The sequence below is a fragment of the Dromaius novaehollandiae genome, chromosome 2 (assembly GCF_036370855.1).
Source record: "Dromaius novaehollandiae isolate bDroNov1 chromosome 2, bDroNov1.hap1, whole genome shotgun sequence".
Taxonomy (NCBI): domain Eukaryota; kingdom Metazoa; phylum Chordata; class Aves; order Casuariiformes; family Dromaiidae; genus Dromaius; species Dromaius novaehollandiae.
In genome coordinates this window covers 82,761,398-82,788,411 of record NC_088099.1, presented here as the reverse complement: position 1 = coordinate 82,788,411, position 27,014 = coordinate 82,761,398, and the positions used below count along the sequence as shown (strand labels likewise).

General features: G+C 37.3%; 1 protein-coding gene across 1 annotated transcript in view; it reads left to right on the top strand.

Annotated features, from left to right (window-relative positions):
- DNAH5 (dynein axonemal heavy chain 5) overlaps nt 1–2,822 on the top strand; it is a 163,956-nt gene extending 161,134 nt beyond the window's left edge. The window contains exons 78-79 of the mRNA XM_064506861.1: nt 482–713; nt 1,477–2,822. Coding sequence (XP_064362931.1) covers nt 482–713; nt 1,477–1,628 — 384 coding nt within the window. The 3' untranslated portion in view covers nt 1,629–2,822. The remainder of the gene's footprint in view (nt 1–481; nt 714–1,476) is intronic.
- Nucleotides 2,823–27,014: the final 24,192 nt, after the last annotated feature.

The following is a 27,014-nucleotide window of genomic DNA, read 5'->3' as shown; positions in this document are numbered from 1 at the left end:
GAAAAGAGTTAATGAGGACTATAGCTGTAAGGAAAGGAAGATAACCCCCCAAAGTATGCAGCAAATTATGCATTTGCTTTTTGTCATTGGGACTGTTTTACTCTAATATAGCACATGCAGTTAATGGTTTCCTAACTCAAGAAAGCTGTATAATTTTCATGTTCACAAGAACCAGTTACCAGTGGCATTCACTTGTTAGCTTAGTGCTGTGGTCTTAAGCTATTGTATATATTAGAAAGATTAAAAAGGGATGGAAGGCTTTCTTGTAGTACCACTCTGACACTTAGAGGTCAAACTACTGAAAACATGGACATCAGAAAAAGTTAAAACCTCTGTATTTAAGAGGATAACCTGTGACCCATACACTACAAGTATGTTTCTAATAAATAAAAAATTGAAGTAATACTCTGTACACATTTGAAATATTGTTATGCACACACTTGAAAACGTAACCGCCAGATTTTCTTGCTGTTTGGGGCAGGAAATAACGCGAGCTAACAAAGGATGGGCTCTCGACAGCGTAGTGCTGTGCAATGAGGTCACTAAGTGGCTGAAGGATGACATCACAAAGCCCCCTTTGGAAGGGGTCTATGTGTACGGGCTGTATCTGGAAGGAGCTGGTTGGGACAGAAGAAACATGAGACTGGTTGAAGCTAAGCCCAAGGTGCTCTTCGAGATGATGCCAGTTATAAGGATATATGCAGACAATAACAGTAAGTGTCCAACCTGTAGAGGATATGGTTTTCACAGAGTTCAATGCAACTTCCTGTTCAACTGCATGAAGTCTATTTAGGGTGTAGGGATTTCATGAGGCTATCATTATTTCGGTATACATATTTAATCTTTCTTTTTTTGATAGGGGAGGCTTCCCAGTCTTCCATATTAAAAAGACCTTTTGGCTTTTCCTTTGCTAGGCTCTTTGTAATTGATAGTAGCCACTTTTTGCTCTAATTTTTAGATTGGTCATTACCTTCTGCTCTTAATGGTGTTAATAAGTTTTTCAAAACCTGTTACAGATAAGCTGTTCTCTGCCTCATCTGCCAAACACACTTGCATTTAGTTTTCCATTGGCAGCATATTTCAACTACAACTAGGGGTCATAATTCTCTGTACAAACACATACATTATTATAATGCTAATGTCTACTCCAATGATGACATTAACATAACACAGGAAACAAAAAGACCTGCTTTTGCATATTGGTGTATTGGTAGTGTGGGGTATTGAAGTGAGTTGTAAATGAAGTTAGTCTATTTTTCTCATTGGTATGTTGAATGTAAAATGGGAAACTCGTTGGCGAGCAAAGGTTCTCTAAAAAAAAAAGCCTGCTTACGTGCTGTTTTGCCAGAATTTTTTGAAATTGATCCTTTATGAGAGGAGTAACTTCGATTTTAAATTTGTCTTGTGTCTAGACCTTTAAGGCCCTGGTGGTTCAGCCCAGTTTCATTGATTTTCATGTCTCTTCTGTCTTCCCAGCTTCAAAAGATCCATGTCTATATTCTTGTCCAATCTACAAAAAAACAGTTAGAACAGATCTGAATTACATAGCTGCTGTGGATCTTAGAACCCTTCAGCCTCCAGAGCACTGGATCCTGCGTGGGGTAGCGCTTCTGTGTGATGTCAAATAGCGTTAAAAAAGGTTTCTAAGAGTTCATGTCTGTTGTTAAATGTAAGCATCAATATGTAGTTAGCTATATGATGGGTCACTTTTAAAAGTATATTTTCTAAGTCACAGACTCTTTATTATGCCTTTTAGTAAATTGTTATCAATAAAGCTGTACAGTAGGCTTATAAGGCTAAATCTAAAAGTAGTAATTAGTTTGGTAGCTAGATTCAAGCACTATCTTTGACCTCTTTGTTTGTTTTCATGGTAAATATTTAGTCTTCCTACTAATTCTACTTTGAACAAAGATTAACTGATTTGACCATTGTTACTTTTCTGTGGTTAATTGTGCTTGCACCACGGCTTACCTTCAAGTAGTTAAATACAAAGCATGGGTATATTTTGTCTATGGAAAGCTAAACTGAGCTGATCATTCATATTGGTTAATATCCCTCATGGTGATGATCCAAGATTACCTCCTAGCTGATAGTTTCTAGCTTGATTGTTGCCTAAATAGAGAAGGTGAGAATGGAATAATGTTGCACCTGTTTTATCACTTAGAGGGCAATCGGATTGTGTAGCATGGGGAATCAAGCATTTGACAGCTGCTAGAATTCATTACCATCTGGTTCATGACTTATATTCAGTGGGGAGAAAGAAAATCGTTCCATTACGCTGCTTGATTTCTTTTCATGTGCTAGTACACCAGAAGAATTGAGTCAGTCCTCATCAAGGTTATGAATTTTATGACATCAGTTTTAGCTTTGTTTCTGCTCTAATTTTGCAATGTTGTGATTGTATATGTTGTCCTTTTCTTCCTTTTTCCTCTTTTACTTGTGTGCTGCAGCCTTTGGGCTTCTCAGCTAGATAGGAAACCTGTCATGTGGGAATCCATCTTCAGAGAGAAATGTCAGCAGCTGTAGTCAGTTGAACTCTACTGACTTCACATATCAAACACACTTTTTTTTAATCATTAAAATGCCAGTGTATCTTTGTTGCTGACTCTAGTAGGTGATGTATCTTAGTGATCCACTAATCATTTGTGATAACATGGGACTGCTGCAGGAGAGGCTGTTACAAAAGAACCAATATTTCTGGTGCATTTGCCATATGTAAATCCCTCAGTGGAGAAGCTACTTTCAATTTTATGGCAAACCCATAGGTGGTATTGGAAATGTGTGTTAATTGGCTTATTTATTAAATAAATGTATTAAACATATCTCTTGCCTAAATCCAATATTTTAAGAAATAAAAATCTTATTAGAAGACTGTAATTATCTTTGTATTTTAGCAGGAATGGAGATATTAGTGTTCGTATCTAAAGTCAAACCAGTTATGAAACTTAGGTGGAAGACTGATTCCATTTGAAACCTTAGTTGTATAGGTCTTTCCATCTTGAAATTATTCAGTCTTTTTTTTTTTTGGTAAGTCACAGTGAAGAAAATGAAGCATGTGAAAATCTCCTTTATTTTTTTTTTTATTTGGACATTGCAGTAATGAAATTTGAAATGTGGGTTGAATTGTCCTTTACTGCACCTTGGGGCACCATGCACAGGCTTCCAGGATGCACTCCAGATGCTCAGCAGATTTCTAAGTTGCTGTGAACTCAGTATTTCACGAAGGGATACATGGCTTCCTCTCCAAAGTAGATGCACAGACTTAGTTCCTGTGCAAGTCATTCATACAGGGAATTTTCAAGTTATGTACATTTCAAATAACACTTTCTCAAATAGTGGGTTTATTTTGCCATTTAATACCGTAGGCTCAACGGAGATGTCAAACCCCAAGGTAATTCTCAGTGAGTGAACTTTGTGCGCATTTTTTTTATGGTGTGGTTTTCTATGAGGGTGGTGGGGAGAGGAGAAATGCCCCAGATAAATTCACATGTTGTTGATGCTAGTTATGTCAAAAATTTTTAGATCACTGATGGGGTTGATGCTAGCAGTGCCTGTCGTTTCTATTAGCTCCATTTCTAGTCCTTTAAAAGCTTTGGTATTGCCTCTTTAGGAGCCTGGAAAATCACCAGCAGGAATGATTTCCTATGGCATGGAAAAGCTTTGATGAAATGCAAAATCATGTCATGGCCTTGAGTGCATATCCCTGTTCTCCCAGGGGTTTGGCAGCCCGCGCTCAGGGATACCTTAGTGCAGCTGGAGGCTTGGAAGAAAGAGCTGCAAGAAACCCTGGTGAGGGCTGCCTCTCCTTTGCTGGAGAGCTGCTTTTAAGTTGGGGCTCTTGCCCATGCTCCCCACCTGAGCTAGACTGCAGCTGCATTGCAGCCATGCCTGTGCCTGGCCATGTACCTCGCTGATCCAAACCTGGCCCCTGGCCCATGAACCCGACTTCGGACTTGCTTCATCACTGTGGACTTGCCTGGTGCTCACTGGTCTGTGGCAGACCTGGTTAACCTAACCAGACCGGACCCTGACTTGCTGACTCAACTTTCTGGCTGGATCTCTGGTGTGTGTTGTTGCTATGGGCTCTTCTCTTGGGGCAGCCTGCCCTTGCTGCTCCCGGACGTGTTGCTCCAAACAGGTGAGAGCGTGAACCCTGTTCCTTCTAGCCCTTCTTCTTCGTAGAAGAAGCAGGGAATAAAATGGTGCTATGGATACAAATACCAACAAAATTGCAAGCCCTGGTATATTACAGAGCTGGATATACCTCCTCCTCTTTTGGCTCTGGTATTGGTCCTTGGTGCAAACCAGTTACTCCAGAAACACAATTCATCACCATTTATAGACTCCATTTTGGGGGCTGATACTAAGCATGCAGCACTAGAGATTTGGAGCTCTGGAAAAATGCAGGGATATAGAAGATATTCCCCCCCTTTTTTTTCTGAAGTTTAGCATGATAAATCTGTACATTTTGGAGAACACTCTAAAGCAGATGTTATGCAAAATTCTCTCAGAATTAATGGTAAAATAACTTTTTGAATAAGATAGAAATATTACTGCTGTATCTGAATCCTTTAAAATTCTTCATATATTTTACAAATATTTTAAAATAAGCAACTTAATCTTCAAAATGGATACTATTATGCAGCTGTATACACTATGCTGTTTAGGCTATACTACATAGGAGGGTCTTGTCTTACTTCTGAGCTTCCCAGAAATATATTTGTTTTGAACTCTGTGCCTGTATCCCTACCTTTTAGCTTACAAGTCACTCACATTGATGATTTTTATTCTCAGTGTTGCAATTTGTTCCTCATTTCAGAGATTATGAAGAAGAAAAAACCCAAGTTTTTATCATAAATGCAGTACATCTTTAATTGTAAGTATATCTGTCATCATTGAAAATTGTTGTTTTTATCAAAAATACATTGGTACTTTCTATCTACTAACTAGTTTATACAGAAAGTATTTCTCATTCTCAACTATCCTTCATTAAATTCTTTTTGATAATGCAATCAATATTGTGGGAAGTTCAACTTTTCTGTCCCTTACTGTGTGTTTTTTCCCTCTTTGCTTTCTTGCTTCACCTTGCTTGCTTGGACGGTTATCCTGATCTAATTAGCTGTATCTGGACATAAAAAGTGACTTCCTAATGAATCTTGAAATGGGGCTCGACTAGTGCTTGTATACAACCTTTTCATTTTTAACAGTCATGTTTGCATTGCATCTGCATGATATCTATGTAGATGTATCTGGACGCATATGATTTAGGAGCATACAACTTAGGAACAGAAGAGTTAGAAAACCAATGCTGGAAACAGAGTTGGATGCAGAGGGAAGATATGAGACAATGTGTAAAATTAAAGGTCTATTAACAAACAGTTTAAAAAAAAGGACAGTTCTTTCATGTCTGCAGATCCCAAGATCTACCTTTTACTGAAGCTTCTGGCATCTTTTTTTATTCTGTAATACACATCTTTTCCTCAAACTTTCTCAATTAATATATATCATTTTTGATACATGGTCTTGCAATAATTTACAGTTAAAATTTACAGTGTAAATGAAAGAAAACGAAGAGAAATATTGAACAAGCAATGGGAAAATTGGCAGAAGAAAGAGAAGAGCAACTTGTTTTAACTAATTTATGCCACTTGTTGTTAAATTGGTGGAATTATTGTAAATTATGGTTACTGAATATTTGAGATAGTTTGACTAAAAATTGAGCACAGGCAGTAGGGTTTGTCCTAGATATAAACACATCAGTACCTTTATCCATTGCTTCTCATGACGATGCATATATAATTTCTATTAATGAGAATGGGAATTGGCCAGGGAATGGAAGAGGGCCTTGAAAGAGCTAGTGGGAGATCTGGAGAAGGACAAGAGGGATAGAAATACTATATTTAGGATACAATGTGGCAGTAAATTTCCTCTTTCAAATCGTAGTGTAGAAAATAGATACTAAAGGGAAGGGGAGGAAAAAAATAGTAGCTAAAAAGCTTTCCCCTCCCTTCTTTTTTGAGCTTGAAAAGAGCAATGTGATGCACGAGCTCTTCTGTCTTTTACATACAGGTTAAAGCTCATTTGGAGGTAAAATTTCAATTTCAGATTAGAACTGTAGTTCCCGCAGTGTTCCTCAGCATGAGAGTAGAAGCGTAATAAGTCTTATAATATTTTGCCACTTAGAGCTATTGTTTGAAACTGATAGCACACCTTAACTTGCTAGTGAAGCCATTATTTCTGCCGAGAACTGAAGTACCTGTGTCAGTTTTTACTCTCAGAGGGTACTACACCTACTTCCTGCAAAGACGTAGAAAATAAACAACAGATATTTAATTGCTGTTGTAAGAACTTGTTCTTTTTTTTTTTTCCAAAGGTGCCATCTTAGAACAAGAACATTTACACAGAAAAGTAGAGTTACTCTAACCTTCTGTGAAAAGAGCTCAACGTGGTATAACAGCAGGCAGTGTAACAGGTTAGATACTGGTTTTACATGAATTGTCTGCAAATATTTGGCAGTTACTTTGCAGTTTCTCTGTTAAATCATCACAAGTATTGTAGCCAATATATTTAGCCTCTCAGTGTCCCCAAAACCTTGTATAACTTGAATTAAAAAGTTATTTTTTTCGAGAAAAGGGTCTTTTCAGGTTAACTGACCTTACTATGCCATATATCACTGTATACCCTCCTGCATTCAGGCTGAAATAGTTCAGCTACCTTGCTTGCTCTCAGTGAACTGAGATTCCAGCACAGTCATACCAGAGCAGTTTGGGAAGTGCACCTGGAAGTAGTTCATCTTATCTTATGGTTTCATTGCTAATCTGATCAACATATGCTTGGAAAGTAAATGCTGACTGATGATGAAGCCCTGTAGCACTATACCTGATTGTGACAGAGTATGTGTGCAAAGCATATCTGGAAATCTCTTGTGGAATAAAGATGTGTTTAATACATCTCTCTCTTCTGAATCATCATTTGCAAAAAAGCAATTCCTTTACATTAACTTAACTCATGTATATCAGTATTGTTGCAATTGATATGCATTGCATAAAGTGTGCAGAAGATAAAATAACCCATTGCAACAAAAGTTGAAATGAATTTGTGCCTTCAAAGAAAAAAATTTACTTCATTTCAGCTCCCGAAAAACTTGATTTGCATTTACTTATGACACTACATTGCGGAATAATAATGCTCAAAAAATGCATATCGTAGAATAGACAGTGACATGCTGCGTTTTCATTTTAAGCATTTAGAAGGTATTTTATCATTCTGGAAAAAAGCAATCTAACAAAGAAGCAATTTTAGGAAGAATAAAAAATAACTTTAGTACTTTAAGGGTGTTTTCCTTTTTCTATTTCAGTCTAAAAATTCTTCATAGTAATCCTTACTTCCCAAATAAACAAATAAAGCTATTCTTGATTTTTCCAAAGGAAGAGGTCTCAAGTCTTCAAATGAATATGTTTGAAGTTCACCAGTATGTTGACTATTTGGATAAAGTGAGAAGCCAATTAAGACATGTTTATATGTATAATAGGAGAAATTTCACAATAGGAGGATGTGTGACACAACATAATGGAAATGAAATTCATATGAAGAAAAACACAGACTGATCTCTGGATTCCAAAATTTGATCAATTGGCTTTAGTGTTATACTACATTATGTCAGCACTATAGAAGTTATGCTTGCTCCCTACATACTGAGTGAAGAGTTTAATTCTGAGTTGAGCTTTGTAGTTGGACAGGTTTGAATGCATCCCCCCATCTTTTTTATCTTAACAAAAGTTTTTTTAAAAAAAGAAAAGAATAGAAATGTTCCAAGAGCTAGTTGTTTGCACTGGCTAAGCAGTGGTTTCTTATCTCTATAATGCTAACAGTGGCCAGATGGAAAAGCAGGCCCTGGAAATCTCAGCCAAGCTATGTGTTTGGTGTATACGGCTTGTATTAGTACAGCAAGAGATATTCTCAGAATAGTACTTGATGACTAGGCACACCTTTTTGCGTTATGCCTTAGATGAGTTCCTATCATCGAGAAGAAGCAAGCAGATTGAAGAAGAGGAGGGAGAGGCAAGTGAGAAAATAGAGGAGGGGAGAGAGAATCACTCCATAAGACTGGCGTAAAGCTAGAAGTGGCTTTTATTGTACATTCTATTTATTGAACTAGTTTTATTTTAGGGAAAATGCTGTGTGGGTCTACTACCTGTAACCATGGATGTTAGTTGTGGTGAGTTTGTTTTACAAGGCTTGGCACAAATTGGTTCCTTGCTCTGCATGTGTCACAGGGAGGACCAAGCATATATTTTAAATACAACAGTGTAACTAACTTGTTATTCTAGCTTTTCTTCCTTCTTCTTCTTGCTCTTCTTCTTCTTCTTGCTCTTCTTCTTCTTCTCGCAGTAAGCGAGAAGTCTCGCAGTAAGCGAGACTAGCAGTACATATGCAAATGTTAAATATTAGACACATAATGTACTTCTGTTTTTCTCACACTGTAGATAGAAAGGTTTCAGCTATAGATTGCATTTTAAATTATTGTATCAAATCTTTGAGAACCCTCTTGCCATTCTGAATTGTCTTGATGGCTTGATTGCATGGTAGATTTATAACACCTATGGCTATGGAGGAAGTGGCATGATTCAACAGTTATGTCAAGGAGTTGGGGGCCTCTGGATTTTGGATGCTGTTCCACTGAATCAAATCACATTGTTTTTGTTCCTTTTTCTAGCATCTGTGCAGTGGGAATACTGAAATCAGATATGTTGCAAGGATTAGGTGGTTAGTATTTACAAAAGCATAGAAATAGTATAAATGTCTTTGTTAGACAATTTAGGATTCTGGTCCATGTTACCGTATTATCTTGCACCTGCGTGTTTTACAAGGCAAGCTGTAGCAATAGGACAGCAATAATAACCATTTTTGCCTTTTCTCAATAGGTATTGTTCCTTGCATTAAGATAAGAGATTGGAAGCTTTTGAAATAAAAGCAATTCTGTGACTGACTTTATTTGATAAAATAATCTTGCCTGCCCTGTTTCTCTTCTCACTTTCTTTTTTCAGTAGCAATGTATTATTTCCTTGATCGTAGTATTTAAATCCCACAGTTATTGTTATAAAGCATACAAGTAGAAGTGACTAATAATTTTGGATTTATCAATTATAATTAATATACAGCTTAGTTCATCAGATTTGATCCTTCTATGTGTTCAGTCTTCAGATCAACCAATACTAAATAGATATAGTAATAAGATGATGTTAAGGTATTATATATTTTTAAACTTACGTGGAACATTATTTTAATATGAACCTGAATGAATTTGCTTTAAGAGAATCCAAAGATACCTGTCTTTGTAGTCATCTACTCACTCGTTTGCATGTTTATTGCTGCAAGGAAAAACTATTAAAGGGAAATGTGTTAGTACAGGAAAAGTACTGAGAATGAATTTATATAGTGCTGTCTTAGGCACAATAGAAAAAAGACATAGAAAATAGAAAAAAGACATAGAAATTCTTTGCAATTTTTTTTAATTACAGAAAATTATGTGTGACTCCTTTAAGTAGAAAATATCCTATTGAATTTAAAATATTAAGATGTAAAACATTTTCAGGAAAACATGTTTTCCATGCCAAATTTCTAAGTAAAGGCACACTGTCTTTAACTAAAAGGAAAAATTTTTGATTTTGAAATTGGCTTTTGATGATCGAGAAGATGCTCTTTGAAATTTAGCAACACAAAAATCACATAAAAACATTAAAGGTAATGAGTTGTGTAATGGAGTTTGAGTCCAAAACTTATTATAAGAAAAGGTGAAAAATACCAAGTGATGGCTGACTTATTTATCAAAAAGTTCAATAAATTACAATTAAATGTATTTAAGCAATAAAGTGCATACTACAATTGTAGACAATTAATTTCAGCTTTCTAAAAGCTGTTAAAACATTGAGGCTTTGATAAAGGTCTGGGTCCAAATGCTCAAATACGTTAGTCTTAATACAGTTGCAGGGCAAAATTCCATAAAAAGCTGATATTTCAGTAGAACAGTTTTATATTTCATTGATAACTGATAAGCTTACATGCATAAAATACCAATTACAGACATAATTGCAAGTGTTTTGCATATAATCTACTTTTTAATCTTAGAGTTTCAGCAGCCAGAACGTGAGAGTTAAGAAGATCATCCCTGAATGTTTTTTAAGTGCGCTCTCTTGTCTGCTAGAAATATTTGTTTGATTATTGTCCTTTGGACAAAGAAATAAAGTGAAGAGCTGCTCATTTAAGTGCAGGATTCGGTTCTGAATGGATGAAGCACCCAAGCCAAGGTATCCAGTTGCTGAGGAAAGAAGGAAGCAGTGACTGTTTTGGTCCCATTGTGGACATCTTAAGCTGTGTCAGAGAAGAGAAGTGTAACTACTGTCATGAATGCTAAAAGAAAAGGACACTCCATAGGTTCTAGCTTATTTCTCTTACTAATAGAATTTTTTATTCACTACTGTTTTGTACATTTCTCATACACAGCCTGTAAAATCCTTAGTGTTGTGTTTATGAAACAAAGAAGGACTTTGTTTTGGTGGCTTATTTTAAATCAGTGAGGTTATGTACAATTACCCTCAGTAGTTTTACTGAAAGTTGAGAGCAATACAACTCTGTTTACATAGGTGCTTTTAAGCACCAAGATATTTCTGCATTTTATAAGATTTTAGCTGGTTAAACTACAGATTTCAGAAAGACAAACAGTAAGCACTCTTAGGGACACCTAAGAATTCCTGACCAGCAGCTCCTAAGAGACTGACTCACCTGACAATTAGTAGGAATATATGTATATTCTCCAACTTCTTATAAAAGACCAAAGATTATGACCTCTAGGAACCACTTACAGAAAAGTGAAATGGTATCTTACTCATCATAGTTATCAGAGATAGTCAGCACTCAGATTCAGTTCTTTAATTTACATAAAACAGGAGGGTAAATTTTTAAAATGTTTGTTTGTGTCCACTGTAAGTTGCAGAATTCCTCAGCATGAGAAAATGCTATGCTGCCTCCCTGACGCCTGTTTCCTAGGCAATATTAAGCTAGTTCACTGCAACCAAAAGGCTCATGCAAAATTGGCGTTCTCCCAAGCTGAGCCAAGGATAAAATGTTATGTTTACATTATTGTAATGATAGGATTAGATTGGAATTGTTTGAGACAATAACAACTTGTTGCTTTTAGTTTATATTTACATTAAAAGCAAACAGCAAAGAAGCTGTTAACTGGGAGTTATGACCACTGAGATTCCCCATTTAAGTATGTGAGAGACAAAAAGGAAAGGATGCAAGCTGCAGCTAGTGGCAGGTTTCTTTGAGTCTGTCATCTTTCTAAAAGGTATTTAGGGTGGAACGGAAAGTCTGACCATTACTTCTTTTCAGTGTGCTTCCATATCCTCTTTTCCAGCTTTTCGTATTTTTATCATGTCATCACCTGTGAGTTGATATATGATTCAGGACTCTGCTGAATCAGGAACATGGCCATTGAAAAAATATTTTACTGCAAACAGAGTGAAAAGAACAGCTGTGCTGTTACCACCTTTCTTTTTCTAGGGTCCCGTGCGACCAAAGCTGTTAGAGCTGAGGATCACTAGGTGTCAGCAAAGCAGTCCAGAAAAAAGCCTCTTCTCTGAGAACCCAAGAAGTAAGTGACAGTTAAAACTTCCATGCGCGTAACAGAAATTTTAAGCACATTACGCTGTTGTTCAAGTTAACCTGACCTAGAAAACCAGAGTTACTGTGTTTTCCATGCCATTAGTTCTGTTTCAGTTCATAGTCAAGCTGCCTCCTCTCTGTAGGAAATATCATCTGTGTGTCTAGGGAAGGGCGAGCGAGAGCTGCATTTAAGACAGTAAGTGAGGAAGACTATGGATAGAAAAGTGAAAGAAAAAAGTGAGTCCAATTTCCTCTCACTCATCAGATTCTATGACACACAGAAATTCTGTCTCCGTTTTTGGGTCCCCCTAATTGATAATTTTGTATTTTCCCTGGTTTTCAGCTGGCTCCTGCCACAGGTGCTGTAGCGTCTGCCTTTGCACTCCAGGTGATGGTGCTTGCCAACCATTCAGATGTCATCTTCCACCATATGCTTCGTTCTGGCTAACACTGTGTTCAAGAGTGGCTTGCTTTTTTTTCTTGACAGTTATTATCTTATAGAACAGCCTCCCTAAAACCCTAGCCTTTACTTCACAGTGCCTTTTCAACATTTTGGTCTACTCATAGGGGTGTTTGCAGAGGCTTGCCTTGCTGTCCTGTAGAATCAAATGATTCAGAAAAGCCTTTCTATAATCTTCACAATGCTGACTTTCCCTAGAACAGCCATAGCACCAACCATGGCTTGCACCTGTGGAACAAGCAGCTTCTGCTATATGATACGCAATAAAATGTAACTGAAACAATCCACATATAGCGCACATAGTTTAATGTTACATATATGTCAGTATATATACATTCATAGGTATATAAATGCTATGATTTTTAAAGATTTTTAAATACTTGGTACATGACCATCCTATAAGCTTTTATTTTTCTTTCTTCTCCTTTTGAAGCCAGACTCTTGGTATCCATACATTGGAAGATTTTGCAAAAGCAATTGCTAAGCTGCTTATGGAATTGTCTTAAAACCAACAGCGTAAAGTGGAGCTTATTGCGGTATTTATTTATGGAACTGATACAGTCCGTATCTGAGTAGGAAAGCATATATATTTGCTTTTTGAGGAGGCTGAAAAGTTCATCCTCTGTGTCTGATGAAATCTGCTGAGTCAGAGATGTACGCTGCTATAAGCAAGACGTAATGAATGCTGAGGCTCAAGGAGAGTCCCGCAAAAATTAGTTGGCCAAATCTAAGATGTATTATTTAATCTGTGTATTATTTAATGTGGCCTGTGAAACTGCTGTTTAATGTTGAGTTGCTGCAAATGTTCATGAGGATGGTACATTCTCTGAAGAAGTGAAGCACCAAGTTTAATATTACTAACTTCAGATAATTCCTGGTGTTTAAGGCTTTAAACTTATTTTTTAAGAGGTAATAATTTTGGAAGATAGTACTCCACAAGACTACTGCAGGGTTTAACTTCTGCTGCAGTAGAGGTATCTGACCTAGTTAAAAGGTAGTCATCGTATGAGCTTTGTTGCTAGAGATAGTGTACCGGGGAGCGGACAGTAAATGTTGCCTGTTGCCTCTCCAATATCAGGAACATCTTTCCAGAAACTGAGGAAGCCCAAGATGCAAGAATTTCTTTGAGGGCAATTCATTGGCAAAACTTAGGGGTTTTCTGTTTATATAAGGAGTATCATGATTTAAACTTTCTTTTGAGCATGGGAAAAAGGGGATATTTTTGACAAAAATAATAACTATGCCAAAAACAAGCCATTAAGTATGAAAATTAACTTGGTGTAAGAGCTGAGGACGTAAGAGCGGTGTGAGCTTCGGTGACAATAATACAGAAGAGGAGTCTTAGGTTTCAAACTGTGACTGAATACTGTGGATCATTTTAGCTCATGAGCACTACAGGAATTCTGTCAAATCCACAGCTTTAAGTGCACATAGCAATACAGGAATAAAAGGAAAGATATATATCATGCTCCAAAAATAGCTTTCAAATGTCATGAAATCCACCATAACTGCCTGTGTACTTGCTTGCTCAGAAACATGCCCTATCCAGACACACACTTTTCATGTTATGTTAGCTTTTGATAAAATTAATCCTCTTCTCGGGATGGGTGTTAGTATATGGATGCTTTCTGCTTTTCACTTGACAAAATAAGATCAAGTACTTACGTGTAGCATATTGCACTGCAAGGAGCGGATCTTTCACTCTGTATAAGTCAAGTGTATCTATTTTCAGGGTCCTTCAGATTAATCTCCATGAGATTTAAAGGAGGTGTGCTAGTGACAAATATCATTAACAATCTTGTTTGCTGAACTCTCAAATGCTGCGCAGCACAGCACTTACTGGGACCTAAGATGTTGCTTTGTGATATGATTTAGATTTCAGATCATGTTGGCACTGTTCATAATATAACAAAGTATTTTTCATTTTTAAGGTGATATTGATGCAAGTGCCCTGAATAATAGCAGTGGCAGTGCAGTTGCTTTGTCTTTGTGTAGTGTAACTTTGGAGCACCCTCCAAAATCACTGCTAATATTGTAAGGAATGTTCTGCTAGTTATTGTCAATGTCTGAAATCAATTTTGCTGACAAATGGAAAATGGTAACAACAGATTAGTGGCATAGTCTGATTGCTACATCATGTCCATGAAGCTTTTGATGCACAGAAACACAATGGTGTCAGAAGTAATAGCATTAATAACAGAGAAGGTGCAAGAGTGCCCAGGCAGGAGAATAGCTGTCCCTGAAACCAGGTGTACTGAGCTAGCGAGTTAGTAGGCAACTCAGAGCTTGTTCCCATATGCATTCTGTATAGCTGTTGATCTTTAGTTTCAGGAATATGGTAGAGACACATGTGCCATACAAAACGCATTATTTTTTGAGGTGAGCAGCTTTCCAATGTCTCTCTCAGGCTTTTTGTGTTGTCAGAGGCACTCCAGCTTGGTCTCTTGGGTGTAGCGTTGTAGCAGGTAGGCTTTGGGGACAGGGTGAAAGAATGAAAAAGCTGCAGATAAATGGGTGGGAATAAGTTGTTGTAAATCTTTGATTTCATTTTAATAAGTTTGCTTTCTTTAATCTAGTCAACAATAGTGGCGTGTGCAAAATTTGTCTTAAATGTTGCATGTTTTGTTTTGTTTTGCTGTTTTAACTATACAATAATGATAGAAAATGGCAATAGTAGAATAAAATCTTGGGTTTTGTGTTCCAAGCTTAAGTCTGCTCATAATAACTTTTACTGAGGTGAGTTAAGAGCATTGTTCAGGTCTCTGCTGCTATTTCTTTGAATTGTGTGTATAACATTTTTGTAAAGCTATCTAAATAGGGCAGAACTCTGTTAACATTGTAGATTGCTTCCTTGGCATAATAAAACTATATAAACTTCATATTTACAGGAAAAAAACCCCTATGCATTCATTTGAATGCAACAGAGCTTTCTGTAGAAAAAAAAAATGAAGCAAAAAAATTGAAAAGTGCTTCCTTTGAATATATTCACCTGAGAGGTTTTCTTGAAGAATTTTTTTCTAAATCTCCAGGTAGCACTGTTGTTTTATGTACAGTAATAGTATGAAAGGTTGTTTTTAAAGAGAGTGTCAGAGTTCCTTCTTCCCTTCATACTGTTTTATTGACAACATGATACAAGAGAGTAAAGGAAAATACAGCGTACCTTAAAAAAAAAAAAAGTTTTCAAAGAAATGTAGAGGATTCTGAAAGCTTTGATGTCTACAGTGTGAAAAGAAAAAAAACACACAAGAAAACCCCTTGATATAATCATATCCTGAACGAGTGTTGAAAGGCATGTGTCAAAGTGTCTTAAAAATGAAAGTTCTTAATCACAATATGCTTGAAAGCAGATGAAACTTACAGTAAAGTTGTATGCAAGAATGTATCTTGTGTTTTCTGGGGATATGTTAAAATATACCCAACTTCTGTCTTCAGTAGTCTCTAATCAAGGAATGTGCATTTGTGGATCAATATATTATATAGTATTCAAATCAGTGTAGCATAGTTGACCTGCAGCTTATCTTTGAGAGGCATAATATATCAGAGTACTGGTTCACAGGAAATTTTGAAGACAGTGACAAATTAACTACAGTAAACCTGCAGGATAGAATTATCCTTTAGCTATTTCTAAAGAAAATATTAAAGTGTCATTAAGAAATGCAAAACCAAGTCACTGCAGTACTTCTTAGAACAATTATATCTGAAACAGATGCTAACTCAAAACAGGGAGCTATTAGTTCAAGCAGTAGTGTATCTGTAGTGTTACATGCCAGAAACCACAATTAACTGTGGGAGTTATATTTTTTTAAAAGAAGATAAACAAGTACCTTAAGAAGCACTACATATAATGCCTGTGCATTATAAGGAAATCCTGAAATTGAGTGCAGGTGACCATGGAAGTTATGAGGACTGTTTGAGCAGAAGTTGGTTATTTGACTGCATGCAAGTTATGTAGCAAGTCTTCAGCTTTATATAAATTCTCTGAACTACCTTGCCTAAGAATGCAATTTAGCAATTAAACACATTTCTTTCCAGCTGAAGCCACTTATTTTTAAGGGTCATGTAAGTCAATGTTGGTAGGAAAATTTGATACTTCATGCAAGATACTGCTTTTTCAAGTCCTGGTAACTTGGCCGAATTTTTACAGTGGAGGATGAAACAGTGGTTTACATGTGCAGTGCGGAGAGTTGTCAGGGCTGCCATTACTATTTGCAGAAGATTTGGTCTTTGATTTTCCTCTGATGCTTCTGAGGTGCTGAGTAGAGACACATGCCTTCATCCTCAGCTGCAGAAGTGTATCCATAATGATTTCTTCTGTCTGCTTGAGGCTTGTATGAGAAGAGGCTTCAGTAGTGAGTGTGAGGAAAATCTCCTTGGGGTTTTTTTTTTCTTTCTTTCTCCTGCCAGGGTGGTTCAGCTGTATGCAGGAGGAAGAAGGTACCCAGCTGAAAGGTGACCAGTTGAGAATGCTGAGAAAGAGACTTGTAAATGAAGGCAACATTGTCATACAGGAGAAGTAGAAGGCAAGGTAAGGAAGATCTAGGATGCAGTTAAAAGTGGGTAGGAATAGGTAGGAGTTAGCTAAGAGGATAGAAAGGGATATGAGCCGATGCAGAAAGGTAGAGGCTTAAGACATGGGGACAGGGAATGAAACAGCTAGCAGAGAGGAAACAGGTAGAAAAAAGAGGCAAGAAAATCAGCAGAGGAGCTTAGAAGCAAGAACAGTCTTTTTGCAATATCTATGGCACTCTATTGCAGAGCATGGCTTTGTGCCAACAGCTCCTGTGTCTTGATACCAACTTACGGAAGACAGAATGGAGGTTAGGCTTAGCAGTTCATTAGGTACTCACCCATATGTTTATGTTATCATAAAATTCTTTAAAAGCTAATTTCTAGGTGTAGTTGGTTAGAATAATCACCCTGAAGTGGTTGTTATTCTTTTGTAGTCTCAGTTAAGTACCAGTAATAAACTCCATGCCTCTTTGTTTCTTTTAGACTTTGCCTGGCAAATTTCCCAATTTATTATCATCTTGGTTTACAATTTTATGATTTTTTCTTTTTTAACCTTTTTGATACAAATGGTGTATATACTGTTTCAGTCAAAACCAAATTTTTTTCTAGAGTCATTTTGGTAAAACGACAGAGTGCAAAGCAGTGGAATGACCAAGAAGTGTGTGAGCATTTGAAGTGTTTCTGGGTGATTTTTCTGTTGTTCCACAGCTGTTGTTTCTATGGAGTAGTCACTGTTGCTATGTATTTTTTCTCTTTGTGGTTGCCAGAACATGACGAGGTAGGTCAACATGCTTGTGGTGTTAGTAGGGAATAACATAATTGCTGCTTGATTAGCGGAGGTATTTTAGAAGCAGCTTTCTGAGTTAGAAAAATCCCCATAATGTTTAAATCTCTCTAGCAATGGCATAATCATGAGTAATTAACTAAACAAAGCACAGTTAATTTTAATAAGGTAACATCCTTTATGTGGGGGGAGGGGAGTAAATCTGAATAATATTTAGCTATTGCAGTATCCTGAGCTTTGCTACTGCTTAGTGTCTACTTGCACCTATCAATCTGAAATGTCTAGAGCAATGAAGTAGTCATTTTTTAATCATTTTAATCAACACTATACAGTCAGACAGGTTAAGCAGTAGCCTACCCTGAAATAGAAAACCATCTCAATCTGCATTCTCAGAGGTGCACTCAAGTGCATGCTCTTTCACCTAAAGGAAATGCAGATGCCTGACTGAGCTTTGAAGAAAAGTCTTGAGCCATGTAACTTTTAACAGTTAGTGGTTTGTTTCTGACAGATGTGAAATAAAGAAATGAAGAACGAGTGACTGGCAAAAGCTGGCGTGTTACACCTCTTCTACTCTTTTTTTTTTTATTGCTGTACTCAGTTGCTGACTTTTGGCCATGTGGGATGCGAATTGTCGTTCTGAAAAATGCTAACACGGTTTATAAACTAGCAAAAAGAAATATTGGGCTTTGAGTTTCTTGTACAATCCTCTTGACAGGCTGCTGACTTTCCGAGTCAGTCAGATCCCCCAGCCTTGCAGCTTCAAACTCGCTTGAGCACACTACTAGGTTTTGTCACCGTGAATGCCATGCTGACAGAGAAAGTACCTTAAGAAAATTCCTAATGGAGCCAGATGGAATGTAATGTAGAGATAAAGCAGCTTAGAGATGAAAGATGCTGTTTTGCACCATGAAGTGCTGCTGCAGCTGAATCCTGAGCCCTGAATGGGCCAGTTACAGCTGTGATTAATTGAGCCCAGTCAAAAATCAGGGATTCAACAGAAAGAATTCACACTTCCAGTGTTCATTTTTGTGAAGGATTCTTCAAGTACAGATCTTGCTCTGAATTTCTAGGTACAACTGTTTCTGCAGAGAGGAAATAAAATAAACATGTAGCATCTCAGATTGGGAAGTGGAGTCTTGAAGGGTAAGGAGGTCCAGGAGCACAGTGGGCATATCTCAGCCTGTTTTCATTATAGAAGAGGAGAATTCAGCTGTTACAGCAAAGCCAAATTTTTACAGTAGAAATGCTCGGATAAGATCAATGTCAGATCAAAATAGAAACAGCAGGGTTCTGGAGTATTAGCAAAGGAGTTGAAACAAATGCTTGGTGTCAACCTTGCCAGTATGCTGTTCCATGCCAAACGTACAATGCACTCCCTGTGATACAGCGATCACGTTGTACTGGGATCGTTGTTGTCTGAGGGTCGTTATTAAACTGTCCATACTCCATACCCACTGTTTATTGTTTTCTGATATCTTTGGGCTTAGAAGTTCATTAAAACCATACAATGTGACCTTTAGGTTTTTGAAAGGTATACTTTGACACAACTTCAACATTTGGATAGTTCTTCTGAAATGAGATATAAGCTTAGAAGAGACCATAATATGAAAAAGTCTATTATCATGATGCACATGAACAAACATTTTGCCAGAAGCAGGGTTAAAATTGTGCCATAGTTTTATGGGCCCAATAAAACACATTGCTCCTGTAAGCCAAGAGATGACAGATATTTGTTTGCAAGTTACAAAGTCTATGGAGATAGAGCTTAGCTGAAAGCCTGGTTGAAAAAAAGGAGCCCTCACCATATGTTGTAAGCAGAATAATTGGACACACTGTGAAAAGGAGCATACACGGACTAACTGTGAAGGCATCTTGGCTTTAATCAGTAAAACTGAAACCACTGCCAAGACATGATCATACTTTGATAAAAGTGCTCTTCAGAAAATTCTTGAAGAGAATAGAAATGCCATGAAAGGAATACTGAACTAACAATACAGAAGCAAAGTAAGGCCAGCAAAAAAAAACCTTTCACTGTTACCTGAAACAATTGCCTTTTGGGAATAGCAGTGTCCTGGCGAGAGTGTTAATGATAGGTTTATGCAGGTTTATTTGGAATGATGATAATTAGGATGAAGACTCACGTACCATTCTTGAATACAAAAAAGGTTTTTCTTTACACACCACATTATCTCCACTTGTGGTTGAGATAGATAATTTGGGACAACAGCTGCAGTCCTTCATATGGCTGGTTAGTGATTTCATATGTTGGGCACATGAAGCTACTGTCTTTTTCAGAGTCACTTTCAGTAGTTTTTTGGCAGCAGTATCTTTGGCATTTAATTTATACTGGGTAGAGAATTTTTTTTCCTTCCTCACTACAGAATATAACTAGACATCAAAATGTGTGACTTCACTTGTTAGTATTAAATCAAGGCTTCTTGTGTTTTTGCCTGTGGGTGATGTTCAAATGTCAAATTCCAGTTTCACAGACATTCTTGCTGATGTACCCTTGTCTTGTGTATGTGATTGAGGACTGATATGTTTGCTGGTAAGCCGATGAAGGCTAGAAAACTATTGGTTAAAAATAGATTAAAATTAAAATAATGAACCAGTGCATTTGGGTTAATGAAAATTTGACCTTTGACTTAAGAGAGACAGAAAAGTGGGGGGCCTGCTGTGAGTGGAAGGTTTGGTACAGTCATGAAATCAGTTAGATAATTCCTCTTTAGACCTAATAAAGACTGAGAGAATGCTTATCTTGATGATGAACTGAATCCTTGATAGCAATTGCTTCTCAAATATCATGAATATCATTAGACTTTTTTAATAAAGCTAAAGAGGGAAGCAGAGTCTAAATTAATATCACTTAAGGTGATTACTTAAGCCTCTGCCTTTTCCCCTTTACCTGGCTTTTATAGAGCTGAAATTAGGATAGCTGAAGATGAAGACAGAACCTTTTAGCCTTAAAAAGAGATTATCTTGCTCTCTGTTAAGGGTCAGAATAAGCCTTTTAAATTCTGTTGCCAGGTCCTTAGCAATAGAAAGAAGGTGAAGGTATCTTTGGGCAAGCTTGTACTACGGCATAAGTAGTGCTATAACTTACAAGTGACAGTGTGGAGAGAAGCCATGCAGTGAAGTCAGCTTTGGCTGGAGATGGGACTATGGCATCATCTTATTTGAGCTAAGCTACACTTATTCCTTATGGCTAGATGTTAAGCTGGGTGCCAGGAGTGTAAGTGAATGAGTTTTTTGAGTTCAGTTTGTCCTGTAATTTTATGGATGTTCTCTTTATTTTAACTCGTCTCTTTGCAATGTGTGGCAAGAGAGATGGGGCAAAAGGCATGTACTATGGAGCTGCTACTGAAACTATAGACATATGTAACATTAAGTTTGTGTCTATGTGCCTTAGAAAGACTTGCCAGAGAGGAGCTGTGCCTAAGGAATCTGAAGCACTATGCTGATTGCTTGATGTACCCAGAAACATTGCCTTGTGATGCCCTGGAACAGCCTGGGGGGGAGAGGTGTATACTTAGCTATTTTGAGAAAAATGTTGTGTACATATTTTGTTCTTTATATCCTAAAATATCACAGGGAGTGGACTGTCTGGGGAAAGATACCTGTTGAGGTGGAGTGCTGTAATTCTACACTTTACCATTAGGTAGAGAAGCTATCAGTGCATGGTATTTCCCCTCCTCCTTGTCAATCAATTTTTGTGTGTTATTTGAGAAATACAGCTGATTGTTCTTCTGTGGACTTGCCTGTTTTTTGGAAGCTTAACAGTGTGAGAGAGGTATTGCAGACTTCTGCAGAGACATGAATTCTTTAAGGGTATGTGATGCTTTTTACTACTACTTTTTTCCCATTTAGAATACTTAGGATACTTGAATGACAATGTTTGTTCCATCTCCACCTGTCCTTTCCATAATAATACTTTGCAGTCAAGGGAGGACCCCCCCCGCCACCAAAAAAAAAAAAAAAAAAAAGAATCTGAAGGATGGAGAAAAATGATTTGGCTGGTAAGTTGTATTGTGGTGGCAGCACTGATATAAGAGAGGTTGTGTTTTCATAGGATCAATGTCCCATACAAAGACTTTTAGACTATCACCGGAAGGAGTAAGATGTTTTATTAACAATTTGTGAAGCTATCTGAAACCTTCTGGCAGCATATGTGTTCTGCTCTTGGAAGGTACCCCAGTATCCTGCAGTGTGATAGTGGCAATTGAAACAGTAGGAAACTTCCTGTAGCAAAAAGAGAGAACAAGAATTTCTTGGAAGCCACATTGCTTGGACCCTATTTCTTACCATATGAGAGAGGGTTGCCTTCAGTTCCTCCGGTATATCAGTGAGAGATAGAAATGAAAATTACATAATCATCATGTATGATAATGGCTTTGACAGGTAATTGACTACTTTCCCTTCTTTTTTTGAAGGGGCTGGTGAAAGTATTGTGAGTTTGTCTTGAACTGTGCTCTACTTCCCATAAAACTATGATATCCATATTGCTTATCAGCCCAAGGCTTTCTTCTGTCAGTCCGCAGATTTACTCATGCTTTACTTTAGCTGTTTCCATACAGATTGAAAACAATGCAACGAGTATTTAATGACAGTGCACAGGATGAAGCAGGGAAAGGAAAGAAGAAAGATTAGGTCAGCTGCTATTCCACTTGGCTGTTTCATTTAACAAAAGCAGGAGAAACAATGCTTTCTACTGAAGATATAGAGTTGAAATTTTGTATATGTAAACTCCCTGGTCAGCTCAAAAGTAATAGTAAGACTTAAGTCTTACTGAAGAAGTCTTAACACTTACCAATACAGTGTTCATAACTATCTTGAAATATGAGCTGCAGGATTGTTTTGTGCCAAGTTTTATTTTGTTTTGCTTGGTTCTAAGAGAAACAGGATCTGACCAAGAGTAGTCATGCAGAATGATCCATATTTCTCTAAGGTAAATGTTTTGTTGTTTTTCAAATAGCCTCTGAATGTGTAAAGTAAAATGCACAACGATGCATAAGACTGTAAGCTCAAACTCTAGGTCTTTTTGACATAATCAGTGCATTGAGATTTGCTTTTATGGTGAATTGCTGTATATTTAACCTCTGTATATACTATATTCTTTTTTTCTAGAAGATGCATTTGTTAGCAAGTTGTTAATTTTTGCAACTAACATCAAATATTTATTTGCTTGATCTGAAATGGTGTAAGTGAAGGACAATCAGTACTATTTACGGTTCTGTGTTAATCAGTGTCTATTGTAGTTCCATCATTAGACAAGCCTTCTGTGTAAATTAATAGTAATAACATTGCAGTAAGACTTCGCTTCTTATTCTAAATTTTTGCAACTCTTCTTTTAAATTTCCAGCAGTAGCAACTCTGTAATGTTAATCTCTGAAATTGCTATAGTAGACACTATCTGCTGAAATCTACTGTGAAATCATTGTCAGAAGGGTGCTGACTGAGTTGCTTTATGCTTAGACTTCTATTATTCATGACCAGAACTTGTTATTGAGTGATATGTTTCTCATAATATGACCTTTTAACAATAACTGTTGGGTTGGGCTTCCCAGGATTCTATGGAAAGAGCACAGATAGTATATAATGATGGTAATAGTGTGTATATAACGATGAGTAAATCCACTTTCTACATGCCAGATTGGCTTGTATATGGATATTTGTTGCTTATTCAGGGAACACATGCAACAAGAAAAAATGGTGTTGCCTCAGCTGATCTCATGTTCCAATATGCCCCAGCAAAGAACCAGGACTGTGTGTTGTCGGGGGAAGACAGGTGTGAGTGAAGTCCCTGTGGCTGATGAAGTTGCCATCCTCCCATGTGAGGATTGCTGGTAGTGATATCTTGTGGTATTTACAAACTGTGCTGCCAAAAACTGAACAGGTGGTGTCAGTTCAGTTCAAACAGGGATGGATTGGTTAGGCACCTGAGAAATGTTTTGTTTTTGATCTGAAGTCAAGATTAAGAGTGAAGTGGAGAGAAAATATCTATGGTTGCATCACTAGTTAGTTGACCTATTTGAATTTCTAAAGCTTCTTCATTTGCAATCATTTAACATGTGCAAAAAAGATTCATAAGGGAAAATTCAGTAACCTCTAAATGCTTTTCAAAGCATCAGTGTATTATATACTTAAGCACTTTTAGGAATTAATTTGTTGATAACCATAGGTTAAGCATGCTGGCCAATGTCTGAGGAGCTCTCCAGAAAGAGTGCCATATGAATCTTTTGTGTCTGACCTGTCCCTCAGTAGTAGATTACAGGGCTCTGCTACTCCATTTGCTCAGCTTCCAAAGGCATGTGCTATAGATTTCTAAGCCCAAAGCCTCTGCTGATAGACATGCAGGCCCTGTGCCAAAAGAATATATGATTATTTAATGAGGTTGCAGTAAAATGTGTGAGGACAAGAGTCTGGAAATAGCATTGCTTCAACCTTCCTAGATGTTGCAGTTCCTCTCTCCTGTAAGTTTCTGGCATATAGTGTGCCTGCAAACGTACATGCTCATGAGTCGTTTGACTGACAATAGGAAAAGTGTCAACATTTTAGGAAGTAGTTCACTCCCCGAGTTTCTGGTGAAGTATATAAAAAGCATATTATGTATTGGTCACTGTCTTTATTCTTGCAAAACCTATGTGAAATAATAAAGTATTAATATGAAATAGAGTAAGAAACTGAGGAACACTGAAGATGATTTACCTATGTCTAGGCAGTGAAAGCTACATGATTAAGTTGCTGTGTGAACTCAGATTTTCCGAGTCCTCATTCAGTTTATCTGGACTCAAGCAAATTCATGGTGTCTGCAGGTTTGCAGAATAAGGTATTATATTAAAGGTTATTTCAAAAAGCCCATAATTTCAAGTGCAGCTAACACACAAAGATGTCTGGATTTGTCTGTCCTTCCTTCCATCCTTCCTTTATTTGAATCTTAAAAACTTGCAGAACTCCTGGGGACATTTGTGGAAATGAAATTGTAAATATATATGTGATTAATCTTCTTTCTGTTTCTTCATCACATCACACATCAACAACCAGTTGAACTGATGTTTATTTGAAAGGAAAATGTAACATCACGATGTGCTTTCAATATCTGGTACATTATTGGCTACAGGAAAGGTTTGCTGGTGGTGGTTTCTAGCAGCTTTGTGTTAGACATAAAGAAACCAAGACTCTGGAGAGAACTTTTTTGCTGTTGACTCTGAAATGTGTAAACATTAATTTTCCTCTAGAGAAAACACCGGAGAAATTTTTCTCAAGAACTTTAGAAAACCTTTTCAATTAGTCTGAGGCACTTCAGTAAAATAGCATAACAAGTAAATCTCTCTCTAAATCATGCTGTTGAAAATACAAAGTTTTAAGTTTGAGAATTCATTTAAGATGGTAACTTAGTACTAAACATTTTACAAGAAGTTAACTACAGGGTGCTGGGTGGTATTAAGCTATGGGTTAAACAAATGTTTCAACAATCTAATCTAAATAATGAGAAGAGGCTTTTCTGTTTTGATGATATACACAGAAAGGATTAAACAATCTGTAAAGCGGACTAGAGCATAAACTAAGTAAGGCCTGGCATTTTCAAGGGCAAACAGCTGATTTCCTATGCACATAGATAGCTAAGCAAAGCAACTTTTCTCCATTGTATGAGCTTTTTCTGAAGTAAGATAAAAGGTAGAGAAGAGGTACCCTATTAATTAATATGCATTGGCACATTAATAGTGGTGATAGCAGTAAGGAGCAGAGATAAGATCTGGATGCAAGAGGTAAACATTCTTCACTGCAAATCTTAACATACCTTGAGTTAAAGGAAAATGAGACTTTGAGCATAACGATGCTTAATGATTTCTTATGTCATGACAATATACTGTTGTATTGCACTGTCACCTCATGGCAGCATTGATTAAATACAAGTCTGATCTGGTACCCCATACTGCTGGAGGGAAAAATCAGCAGGAAAGAAAGAAACAACTCCATTCCTCAAGAAAGCTTTGGTTTGAGCAGGTCATACTGAAGATGCCTGAAGTGCAAATTAAAATGTGCCCTGGTGGCAGATGCAAATTATGCTCAGTCCTAGGGCCTCCATCAGTGGTGTGTTTTCTTCTCTTTTGTCCCTCCTGTCTCTCACCACCTCCCCCCTCCACTGGGTCTCACCAAGTATTAAATTGCTTGAGTACAAAAAGCATTCAAATATATTTCCATGCTATTATCCATCTTCATAGTAGTACTCTTGGAAAATTGCTTATCAACCTTGTGTAAAACTTTGGACAGTTTCTATCTGCTGAGTTGCTTCCCTCCATTCAGTGTCCATGGGACACCTCTAGAGATAAAGAATAGAGGCTGTGCTGTTGCTAGTGTTGGTTTGCTACTCTGTGATACTATCCCATCTGTGACTTTTACAATGTATTTTGCTTCCTTGGTGCTTGCCACAGGCATAGCTTGATTTTTGTCCATTCACTGGAAAATAAAAGCATTTCTCAGAAATTCAGGTATGAAAGATGTGCTTCCTTCTATTCTAAGGCTGGACTGGGGAGAAAATGGCATGGCTTTTTACATGCCTCAGCATTACTATCTTGTGACCAGAGTATGTTGGTGCCGTTGGGTTGCAGAGCCGAGCAACAGAGCTTAAAATGCTGACGGGCTGGCTGGACGCTCCTCAGCCCTCCTCTGTTTCAGGGGAATCAAAAGCAATCCATTTCAGGCAGGATGAGTGCTGTGTTCACTTAACTCTTGCTGTCTAATGTCAGAGCTATGTGCACAGACCAGCATGTCCAGCAAACAGGCCAAGGCTGAGGAAGGGTTAAACTATGGAAGAGGTTTGGCAGAGGTGTCTTTGTGGCTGGCATTTCAAACTTTGGTAGAAAAGATGTCCATGCTGCTGTTCTGCCAGAGAAGTCAACAGTTGCCTTAGATTTGAGTCCACAGTATGTTTGGGCCATTTTAAAACTGTGATTTTTTTTTAGATGGTCACTCATATAGTGATTTATGTTCCTTTATCCCTATATTAGTTCTTAGTTCTTATTTAGGAATCCTGACTACCACTGACATACCTTTTTAAATCTGATCTCACCTTTCTTCTTCACTCAGCTTGGTCAGTTTACCAGTGAGTTCCAGGGAGAGTAAGTAAATATCACTAGACAAAAGAGAGGGTGAAAAGTCATCACAGTCGCTTTAATCCCAGCCTGTCTTGTGGTGGTGCATTCTGTTGATGTCCCATCTGGAAATGTAATTTATAGCATATGGAGCTAAATAAAATGCCAGGTTAAATATGAAATAAAACAATTATTTATCTGTCTTTGCTAAGCACAGTGCAGAGTTCAAAGTGTAGTGATTTCTTATATGTTACAGACAGGACAGATTTATGTGAATTTTTATGAGGACAAAGAAAGCAATGATCCTCATTCCAGAACTAATGAAATTAGCTACACTTGATATGATTGTTGTTGCCTAAAATAAGTAATTTTTTAGGATAAGAAGATTTGGGTAACATTGCCATTGGACTCTTTCCTCTCCTTCTTTTTAATATATGTAGTAGCTTAACTTAAAAGTGAGTGAACATTTCTATGTGAAGTTTCAGTTACAGAGAATTTCTTA